The 11975-nt window shown below is 33.2% G+C and overlaps 1 protein-coding gene across 7 annotated transcripts in view; it reads right to left on the reverse strand.

Annotated features, from left to right (window-relative positions):
* The window catches only part of LOC106069939 (muscle-specific protein 300 kDa-like), a 224566-nt gene that overhangs the window by 11190 nt on the left and 201401 nt on the right, over positions 1–11975 (reverse strand). For all 7 annotated transcript variants that reach the window (XM_056022934.1, XM_056022937.1, XM_056022935.1 and 4 more), the window contains 19 exons: positions 11782–11922; positions 11246–11435; positions 11015–11157; positions 10585–10911; positions 9898–10122; positions 7450–7613; positions 6916–7159; positions 6335–6661; positions 6079–6186; positions 5641–5853; positions 5158–5354; positions 4053–4170; positions 3535–3701; positions 3254–3416; positions 2616–2803; positions 1665–1815; positions 1192–1356; positions 903–1058; positions 34–234 (listed from right to left, as the gene is read on the reverse strand). In XM_056022934.1, coding sequence (XP_055878909.1) covers positions 34–234; positions 903–1058; positions 1192–1356; positions 1665–1815; positions 2616–2803; positions 3254–3416; positions 3535–3701; positions 4053–4170; positions 5158–5354; positions 5641–5853; positions 6079–6186; positions 6335–6661; positions 6916–7159; positions 7450–7613; positions 9898–10122; positions 10585–10911; positions 11015–11157; positions 11246–11435; positions 11782–11922 — 3588 coding nt within the window. The remainder of the gene's footprint in view (positions 1–33; positions 235–902; positions 1059–1191; positions 1357–1664; positions 1816–2615; positions 2804–3253; positions 3417–3534; positions 3702–4052; positions 4171–5157; positions 5355–5640; positions 5854–6078; positions 6187–6334; positions 6662–6915; positions 7160–7449; positions 7614–9897; positions 10123–10584; positions 10912–11014; positions 11158–11245; positions 11436–11781; positions 11923–11975) is intronic.

Raw genomic sequence — 11975 nt, forward strand, 5'->3', positions numbered from 1 at the left:
AGCTCAAATAATGAATTAATGTGTCTAGCTCACCTGAGCTACAAGTAACCGTTCAATCCTGAGTTTGTTGGTGACCACCCTCTCTAAGATTCTTTTGGATAATGTTTTATACTCCTCAAGCTCTCCTTGCACTCTCAGTGCCTGATGGCTGTCTCCCTTCTGAATCAAATACAATGCCGCCTGGTCAAGGTACTCCATTCGATAGCGTCTTGTGTGAATCTCATCTTCAATATTCTGAAATGTGAAAAAACACTTTTGTAAACAATTTTTGGTTTCACTATACTGTAGAATACAAACAATAACAGCTGTGTGGCATAACTCTGTAGGTAGAACTTATTTATTGGTGTAGAGAAGCTGTGACAAATCCGTAAGAGCCTTTTTTTATATTGAAGACAAAGCATGAAAAGTCTTGATAATAATAATAATGGCAATGTCTTTGATGCCAAAGATTAAGGATGAGTGCAGTGTTTCACAAACCCAGTTGTGACCTGCATATTATTCAGCATCTGATGCAGACAAAGCCATAGTCTGCTGGGGTTCTATTTAAGTTTTCTTTAGGTCTTCTGCACCCATCTTCCACAAGTCTTTTCTTTGGGCCTAAAATGAGAGTCCAGCAACCTTTGTGAGAGCTTTGCAACTGTTTCTTTCAGAGGCCATATGCTGACAAAGAGGGCTAAATGGAGTTGATCTTTAAAAAGCTTAATGTGGGGACCTTTGTTATGCAGTCCTTCTTTAAACTTGACAAAACATATCACCTTAATGTGCCAAATTGACAAAAGATGGAGCTATATGAATGAGCAAAACAATGCTGCCTACATTTATACATATTGAAATAAAAACAAAAGTCATCTCATTCTATACAACTATTGAAACTAAAAGCTGAAAGGAGACACATAACTTACTCTGAGCTGAGTCACTTTCCCTTCTAAGTCTAAGTTTGTAATGTCTTCTATTTCAGTCAGTTGTAACTCCACCTGCCTTAGCCAAGTCATCAGAGAGCTTCTAGTAGTTTCAAAGTCTTCTAAGATATTGGCTGAATTTTTCAATTTCTTCATGATCTGCAATTATATACATTAACATGTTTATACAAGTTTTGAATAATTTGAATTCTTAATCTCTTAGACTTGGAGATAACAAAAAATGTGATGAAAAGAAAGTAGTAACAAACAAAATCATATTATAAAAACCAACCTCTGTAACTCTCTGCTGTAGCAGGTCCCATCTGTTATTCAAGTCTGTCATCTTTACTTTCAGAGATCCATCCATGTCAGTTCGACCTTCTTTAGCCAGCTGACAGTAGTGGCGGTTGATTTGTTCCAGGTCACCAAGGTGATCAAGAACATTTCTTTGTAGATTCTTTAGAGACAAAATATTCGGTCATGATAGAGACACAAGTGTTTTCAATACTTAACAAAAACATAATTAAGTTCAAGTCCAGCAGTTCATCCATTTCCATTTGAAATGTTTTTAATGAGAGAGTCATGTCCCCAACTCTTTTTTCTGTAAGAAATTTCAGACACACTTTTGCTAAGAATCAATACTAATGACAAAAGTTCTTTGAAGACAGTTACAGAACTTCAAACAAACTGAAGTTGATATATTAACAGCTTTATTTTGAAGAAAGTATTAAGTGAGTTAATCAATCTTTACAATCATCTACATACCTCATATTTCATTATTTCCACTTTAGCCACTCTAACATTTGGAATCTCCAACTCAGAATCTCTAACATCTCTTTCAGCTTGTGTTAACCAATCAGAAAATCTCTGACAGTCATTTTGAAACTTCTCCCACATCTGCCAGGTTTCTTCCAATCTAAAATTAAAATGTGCAAACATTATTTTCTTTTTTTCTATTCAATTATTCTAAGTTGTTTTTAGGCTTTTTGTTTACATCAAGAAATTAAAAATATTCTCTGCATTTCAATGTTAGTCCTATTTAGGTCTACTTAGTTTTCAAAGCATACTGAGAATATACATTGCTTATTCTAATATATGTCACAGTCTCAGTTGAACTTGCCTGATTTAATGTTCACCTCATGTTAAGAGGTTAAAAGACACATGGAATTCCTGATGTAGAAAACAGGAAGTAGAATGAAATTTTAGGCAGCTGATGCCAGTGTTCTTTTTGAGACATGTATTTCTAGAAGTTAATCTGTATTATTCTGTACAGTGTTACCCGCTGAGATGCGGACGTGATTTGTAATATACTCTGGAGAGTTTAACGTATTGGATATTTTTGATACCGCTGTTATGCGGACAGGATTTTCTTGACTTGTAGCACTAACAAGAAGTGCAGTATTATTATTATTATTGTCAAATAAACTTTATATTTGTCTGCTGAAATGGACTTTAGTCAATTTGTGGTATATATGTTTGTCACGTGTCAAAAGTACTCCAGGAAGCATGAACCCCGCATTCCAAGACATTTGCACTCTTCAACATTACACCATTTAACCTTTTACACTATACTACCTTAACAATAATTATTATAATTAATAAAAGCAAATATATAAAAGCTGAATGCTTAAGCTACTAAGTTTATAATAACATATTGTTTAGTTTAAATTCTTCTTGACAAAACAAAACAACACTTTTCATAATGAATTTGTTTACCTGGTCCTTCTCTGTGGTGACAGGGTACAAATATTTCTCCATCTTTTTTCCAAGTTCTTTCTGGCATGTTGTAGTGCCATGAATTCTGTTTCTGTAGGACATGCATCTGTGTCATGAAGTAGCACTTCACACAAGTTCAAGACAGCAGACACTCCAGTTCCATGACTTTCTATTTCTTTTTGGAGATCCTACACACAAGTCAAACACAATGGTCAAAACCTAACATTGTTGTACACAAGTCAAACACATCGGTCAGAACATTGTTGTACACAAATCAAAGACAATGGTCAGAACCTAACATTGTTGTACAAAAGTCAAACACAGTGGTCGAATGAAAAAAAGATTCTGAAAGTCATCAAAGGGTAATTCTTTTAGCAAACACCAACAAAGGATAGTGGAAGGTTTGAATGTGGGGCCATTGAGATGATTGTCTGCAGTGCATTCCACATGACCAGGCTACTATGGATTGATGAATACATTCATGGAAGGTTTGAATGTGGGACCATTGAGTTGATTGTCTGGAGTGTATTCTATGGATTGATGAATACATTCACGGAGCAATATTAATCCTAATACCAACATTTTGATTCTGCCTAGGCATTCAATGAAATCAGAAAGATGGGATCCAATATATTTACCTCATTAGCTTCCAACTTGATCTGTATCTCTCTTAGGTTAGTTTCCTTATAAGCTAGTCCACAACTGAGTTCTTGCTCTACACTGGAAAGCCATTGGCTCAAGTTTTTCATACTTGCATCCAGTTGTTTTACCGCCAAAACTGTTTCTTTAAGCTTTCTGTGTCTACAAAATTATTTACAAAGTCAGTGATTTATTTATAATTTTTTATTAATAGATATTTATATGCTCTGGCTAACAATGAGGCATAGGTCAGTAACTGTATACAAATAAAACTTTGTACCTAAAGTCCATGAGTGATTGCAAGTGTTCCCATTTCTCCTCTAATCTCAGAACCTTTTGTTCAATGTCTGAGGCACGTATTTCACTGCTGATTCTGATCAGATGTTTTCCTTTGGAGACTATTTCATTCTTTTCAACTTCCTTCTTTTCCATTGCCTCTTTGTAATCCTAACTCATAGGAATTATTTCAAAAGATTAATTCTATGACAATAGAAAAATGACTTTTGTGGAACTTTTATGGTTTCATTGATAAAAAGGAATGACAGATATTAAAAGTTACATACAGAGATTGTGACATGAACAGAAAAGTACTCTACCAAACTTAGCAAAGATGAACATGGTAGGAGGTTTGTGTCACAAGATGAATATGGTTCTTAATAACATAGAGGCCAAAATGGAGGCTGTAGAATAGGATACCTTCATGAAAGACTTAAAAACAGTGGATTCCAGTTGGAGAGAGAAGTGGGAGGAACTAAGTCAGTCTTTAAATTATTTATCATGAAGTGTTTGGAAGTGTACCTTTTCTAGTTTATTCAACAGCTCTTCTACTTGAATGTCTTGAGTTGATGTGATTTTCATTGCCATAGCATCAATCCATTCAGTGAGAGACTGAATGTCTTGGTTAACATTGGTCCATCTGGAGAGTCAGGACATATATATAGTCTGTGTTAATGTCTAATGTAATAAGTGATTTACAAATTTAATGATCAACACACAGCCTTGTATAAATTCTGTTATTGAAATGTAACTAAAAGATATCAAAGTGTAAGTAACAGCAAGACTAGAACATGAAACAAATGCCACAGAGATGGTCTTGCAGAAAGGAAAGAGGAGCAAGCAGATGAAGTCTAATGCAAGGACACTATGTCAACAGCATGTGGTATGCAAGTCAAATGCAAGGACACTATGTCAACAGCATGTGGTATGCAAGTCAAATGCAACTACACTATGTCAACAGCATGTGGAATGCAAGTCCAATGCAAGGACACTATGTCAACAGCATGTGGTATGCAAGTCAAATGCAAGGACACTATGTCAACAGCATGTGGTATGCAAGTCAAAAGAGAATAGTTTACAGAGCTTCATTGTCATAAGTAAATTAAAGATGAGAAATTAACAAAACTTTCTAGTATATTAAACAAATAGTTTAGGAAAGAATCCAGATCAGAACTTCTTGCAGACATGACAGCAGCTGGCCAGGTTCTAGAAATTTTAGAATGGTGGAAAACAAAAGCCCACCACATGACAACAATTGGGCTGATGCACACCTCTTTAATGTCTGTAAGTCAAGGAAACTAGGAGTAGAATTAAAAAGTTGAACTACTAATGAAATAAAGACTTTGTGCCAAATCAAGTAGTACAGTCTTACCATGAGATTCTCAAGAATTGTGGAAAAAAAAGGTTGTAGGATGAATAAAAAAAACTATCCTCAAGAAATGGAGGAGCCATTAGCAGGAGGAGCCACTATGGAAACTGTGGACAACTTTATTTACAATTAAATAGACTTCGCTTTACTATGAAGTTGAAAACATAAGTATGACCTTAACTTGCACCTGAGTAGCATTAGCTTCTGATCTATTAAAAAATGCTTAAGTATATAAATAATATATCAATAATTAAAAACCTGTAAAGAGCCTCAGAGAGTCTTTGTTCCCTCAGCTGTGTCTGCTGCTGTAGCTCCTCCCACTGTTTGTTAAGCAGACTAATTCTTTGTCTGAGAATATTCATATCTTCTGTTTGTATCAGTTTACTCAACTGTCTTTCTTTCATGATCAGATCCTGGCGTTTGCCTTCAGAGTTGGAAAAGTCCATTGATATGTCCTACATAGAAAGATTTCATTCTTATTGTTGTGTACTAAATGTTGACAAATTTCCTTTAAAAATAAACATTGAAAATTTCAACTCAAATACTCATATTTTTGGAATAATTTTTATTAAATAATAGGACTTTTCTATACTTTTCACTTTCAAATCTTAGAAATATTTATTGATTGATAAAAAGTTTTTTCTTGATTTATCCAAAAATATATATAAATATATTAAATTTGTGCATTAAAAATGTCAGTTTACAATGTCATATTATCTACTGGGCTAAATTCCTTCATACCCTGCATATGTTTAGCTCTTTTTGTATTTCTTCATATGTTGTGGGGAGATCACTCTGCACAACCAGTCTAATGTCCTTGAGCCAAAGCAGAAGTTCATCAATGTCATTCTCACAGTGCAGCCATTGTTTGTTCACCACTTCAAATCTAGACTTGTGCTCACCTAGTTGGCCAAATATTCTCAACCAACGATTTTGGAGATCAGAAAGTATTTCCTTCAAATGAAAAAACTGAGCATACTTAACTAAAAGATTGAACGGAAAGACAATAATAGACAACAAAAACTAGAACTTTTTTGTGCATCAAAGAAACAAGAAAGCTAGACAAAGTTATTTATTTGAAATGATTAAATAATTATAATCTCCCCATGATGCTTAAATAAAATATATCTACAAAATATTGTATGGTTGAAGATACTTTTTTTTTATCAGAAAACTCACCTGCACAGTTTCAGCTTCAGTCAGATCAGCATATTGCAATACAATTGCACCTAGTTCTTGAATTTTGTTATAGGTTGCTTCTTGCATTGTAAGCTCACGCTGTGTGGTCTAGGAACAAATAAAAATAAAATATTATGAACACAAGTCAAAGTGGTTTATACCATACACTTAAATTTAAAACAATATTTGTTTAGAGGAAGAAAAAAAAGTTGCAAGTTGAGCCATCAGGCAACCACAAAATGGTGAACTAACTAACCTTGACTTTGTCAATCAGTGTTCGTATGACATGTAGAGAGTCACTTTCATATTCACAGGCCTTCAAGTTGTCTTCCTTCTCTTGCAGCCATTCCTTCAGCTGCCTGCTGAGAATGTACAACTGATTCCAATGGTTAATCAATTCTTCAATCAGAACTCTCCTTTGGTGAACTCGCCTGGAAACACTCTGCCATTGGTCAGACAGCAGGTTAAGCTTCTTTTGGAACTCTTCTCTGTCTTCCACCTCCCCTGCTCTCATCATCCTCATGCCATCACTTATAATGGCATATAAAACTTGTTGGTGGCTGTAGGCTTCACTTTCAAAGTGCTGAAACATAGTTCACACTTTGTCAACTAACGACTAAAGCAACATCAAAACATCTACTAACAAGGACCCAGAATGTATTTTCCCATTTGACTTAAGATTCAAAGGAAAATTTTTGGTAAATAATCTCAAAAGATATGAGTCTATTTAACCTCTTCAAGTCAACAGTTTTAAACATTTAATTATTTTTGAAATAGCCAAAGAAATCCAATGATTAGGGTAACTTAACATGTACCTCAAAGTGACGTAACATGTACCTCAAAGTGACGTAACTGATCTTTAAGATCATTTAGATTTCCTTTCAGCTCTCTAGCCAGGTCTTTCTCAGTCTGTGCCAAGAATGTCATCCAGGTCTGGCACTTGGCACTGAAGTCCTGTTGGACCAGGAGATGTTCTTGAAGTTTTCTGCATCTGTCATTAGTTTCTCCATATAGTCTCTGCCATTTGTGGTTCAGTTCTTTCAAACGTGTTGCATCAAAGTCATTCAATGCCAAGCGATATCTTCAGATCAAATAAAACAAGATAATCAAGATAATCATAGCAGAGCAAAACATTAAGACATCAATCAAACCATTACACTATTTAGAATTTATTACTTCTTAAGAGTAGATAAGCATAATGCAGTTGCTAATTAACTGAAAAAGGAATTTAAATATATTTTACCAGTTATTAAATCTATTAATGAATTGGAAGTTAAAATAATTTGTTAAAGAAAATTTCTACTTTAATTGACTACATTAAACAAGTCAGTTTAAAAATACAGTTATATTATTGAGGAAAGCAAAACCTACCCAAGATCATTGACTGCATCCAGTTTGTTGTAGTGAATTATAAAAGATGAGAGAAGTTCACTCAAAGTGGTCTGTCTTTGTTTCAACACATCTTCCTCAGCTGATCTGTCAGGATCCTCAGGTCTAAGTACTGCCTCTGCTGTGCTTAGGAACTTTTGTACAGCCTTTTGTGAAATGACACAAATATACACAATTCACTATATATTTTTTTTATTATGAAAAGTATACATAAATAGGTATCTATACTAATAGCTTCATCTATTCAAGACCTCTTGACCACTGAACAGTCTTGAACTCTAGTACAGTCAGCCACTTCATTGTTTAAGTAGAAATTTATTGAGCTCAAACATGCCTTCAACCTTATTTGGTACATCTGTAATCTAATCATGTCACAAACATGAATTAAAACATCTGTATTCTAATCATATCACAAACATGAATTAAAACATCTGTAATCTAATCATGTCACAAACATGAATTAAAACATCTTTATTCTAATCATGTCACAAACATGAATTAAAACATCTGTATTCTAATCATGTCACAAACATGAATTAAAATATCTGTATTCTAATCATGTCACAAACATGAATTCAAACATCTGTAATCTAATCATGTCACAAACATGAATTCAATCATCTGTATTCTAACCATGGCACAAATATGAATTCAAACATCTGTATTCTAATTATGTCACAAACATGAATTAAAACATCTGTATTCTAATCATGTCACAAACATGAATTAAAACATCTGTATTCTAATCATGTCACAAACATGAATTAAAATATCTGTATTCTAACCATGGCACAAACATGAATTCAAACATCTGTATTCTAATCATGTCACAAACATGAATTCAAACATCTGTAATCTAATCATGTCACAAACATGAATTCAATCATCTGTATCCTAACCATGGCACAAATATGAATTCAAACATCTGTATTCTAATCATGTCACAAACATGAATTCAAACATCTGTATTCTAATCATGTCACAAACATGAATTCAAACATCTGTAATCTAATCATGTCACAAACATGAATTAAAACATCTGTAATCTAATCATGTCACAAACATGAATTAAAACATCTGTATTCTAATCATGTCACAAACATGAATTCAAACATCTGTATTCTAACCATGGCACAAATATGAATTCAAACATCTGTATTCTAATCATGTCACAAACATGAATTCAAACATCTGTAATCTAATCATGTCACAAACATGAATTCAATCATCTGTATTCTAACCATGGCACAAATATGAATTCAAACATCTGTATTCTAATCATGTCACAAACATGAATTCAAACATCTGTAATCTAATCATGTCACAAACATGAATTCAATCATCTGTATTCTAATCATGTCACAAACATGAATTCAAACATCTGTATTCTAATCATGTCACAAACATGAATTAAAACATCTGTATTCTAATCATGTCACAAACATGAATTCAAACATCTGTATTCTAACCATGGCACAAATATGAATTCAAACATCTGTATTCTAATCATGTCACAAACATGAATTCAAACATCTGTAATCTAATCATGTCACAAACATGAATTCAATCATCTGTATTCTAACCATGGCACAAATATGAATTCAAACATCTGTATTCTAATCATGTCACAAACATGAATTCAAACATCTGTAATCTAATCATGTCACAAACATGAATTCAATCATCTGTATTCTAATCATGTCACAAACATGAATTCAAACATCTGTATTCTAATCATGTCACAAACATGAATTCAAACATCTGTAATCTAATCATGTCACAAACATGAATTCAATCATCTGTATTCTAACCATGGCACAAATATGAATTCAAACATCTGTATTCTAATCATGTCACAAACATGAATTCAAACATCTGTATTCTAATCATGTCACAAACATGAATTCAAACATCTGTAATCTAATCATGTCACAAACATGAATTAAAACATCTGTAATCTAATCATGTCACAAACATGAATTAAAACATCTGTATTCTAATCATGTCACAAACATGAATTCAAACATCTGTATTCTAACCATGGCACAAATATGAATTCAAACATCTGTATTCTAATCATGTCACAAACATGAATTCAATCATCTGTATTCTAACCATGGCACAAATATGAATTCAAACATCTGTATTCTAATCATGTCACAAACATGAATTCAAACATCTGTAATCTAATCATGTCACAAACATGAATTCAATCATCTGTATTCTAACCATGGCACAAATATGAATTCAAACACCTGTATTCTAACCATGGCACAAATATGAATTCAAACATCTGTATTTTAATCATGTCACAAACATGAATTCAAACATCTGTAATCTAATCATGTCACAAACATGAATTCAATCATCTGTATTCTAATCATGGCACTAATATGAATTGAGACAGAAATAAGAAGTATTTTTGATTACCTCAAAAGCTTTACTGAATCTACTCAGTTGAGATAAATCTTCAGTGAGAGCAGACATCTGCTGAGTCAGCTGTTTCCTCAGTCCCAACATTCTCTGTTCTAACGCAGTGTTCCTGGATGTAATCACTGATAGCGTAGATGGACTGAGATATTTGGTGATTAGGTCAGTGAAATGATACAGACTGGACATCTGAGATTGGTAATTATCCAGTTCAGATTGGATTTCCTAATAACATAGGTTGAAATCATTGATGAAGATTCATAAAAGAAATGTTGTTTTTTTTTATTAAAAAAGACAGTGAAATATAATCTAATAGCCTAAGTTTATTTTTCTTCATAAGTCAAGTCATATTTATTATGTAACTAGAAATGTCTTGACATTATCACAGTGTAAAACAAAAACATAAGAAAATAAATGTAGACTCATATGGGTTTCATAAGTATACATGTTTCAGACATTATTAGCTTTAACCAGAAAAAAAATTCCTAAAAAAGGTTATGGGTAATATATCATAATATTAATATTCTTCCATCACCTATAGCATAAAGCAATTCTGAAATTACTATTTGATTGGTCAATAAAATCAATAGCACTGAATCTTGCATAGATGATGTTGGTGACACACAAGTTCATTGATGGACAAACAAATGTAAGAAAGTAAACTAGGAAAGTCTATTCTGAACTCACTTTAATTTTATTTAGAGAAGCTTGTTGCCTTGTTGGATTGTCTCTCAATAGCAACTTGTCACTGCATTCAGATTCCTTCATATCAAGCCAACATTGAATCTTGCGGTATTGACTTTCCAAGTTCTCCCATTGGCTGAGACACTGCTTTAACTTGTAGCAACGCTCAGTCAGATCCGAACTTAACTGCTTCCATCGATCCTGAAGGTCAGACACAGTTCTCTGAATGTCTGCCTGCACATCAGGCTCACAAACACATTTCAGTTGTTCAGACAAAATGGTGAATCTGTTGAGTCTTTCTGTATTTAAGTTGAATTCCTTTTCCAAAATCTTTAAAATAAAAAAAACAAACTTGTAATAAAATCAGTGAGATTAGACAAAACTAAATGATTTCATAATTGGATTTAATGAATATTTGCCTACACTAACTTACCTGTAGTCTAGCCACTTGGGACCTAAGAGAACCAATATCCCCAGCAACCAGATTATATTGATTGAGTGAGTATTCTGTTTGAGTAAGTAAGATGTTCAGGCTGGCTAGATCAGCATGGTAAGTGCTCCATTGGTCTGTCATCTCTGGAGATATAACATATATTCATTCAACTGCTATGTGTGTTGTCAAGCATAACAATAATCTTTTCTATCTCAACTATATCAAGCTTACCTGACAGTAGATCTTCCATTTGTTTCACTTGGTTATCCAACCTTGTCCAATTCTGTTCAATTCTCAACAAACTGTCTCGTACTGACTGTTGGCAGCCAGGAGATTCATGGCTGATGTCAATCAAATTGTTTCCAAGTACTTGCAGACTCTTTATATCCTCTGACTTCAGCTTCAGTTGATGCTGAATAGACTGAGATGTAACAATGCAGTGAACTATTAGGACAAGGTTTATTTTGAATTAAGATGTAAATAAATATAGTTAGATAGTGCTGGTATAAAGTTAGAAATTTGGTGATTATTACTATTATAAACTATTTTGTTATCTAGGATATTTAAGATTAATGTCCTCTTTTGATTTTAAAATTATTAGAATAATTGCTATATATTTATAAGCTCCCTAAGATTCTCAGAAAATTCAATTTAAAACAATTACTTTAAATTTGTTTTCAATTCTAAACTACTTAAGCTTTGCTATGAATCATTTAAAAATCAACAAGCAATGACAAATGCAATGTACAGATCAACTGTTTCCTTACCTTAAGGTCTCTTAAGGTCTGTTTGACACCTACTTCATGGCCAATCAGCTTATAGCGTCTGATTGTATCCTCTTGTTCAGTAAACCATGTTTGAAGTCTTTTCAGAGATTGTTCAAACTCCTCCCACTTGCCATAAAGTGTCTAAAAGTAACAAGTGCATAGATTATTACACTATTAGACTTATCTTGCTGCAA

The sequence above is a fragment of the Biomphalaria glabrata genome, chromosome 3 (genome assembly GCF_947242115.1).
Source record: "Biomphalaria glabrata chromosome 3, xgBioGlab47.1, whole genome shotgun sequence".
Lineage (NCBI taxonomy): Eukaryota > Metazoa > Mollusca > Gastropoda > Planorbidae > Biomphalaria > Biomphalaria glabrata.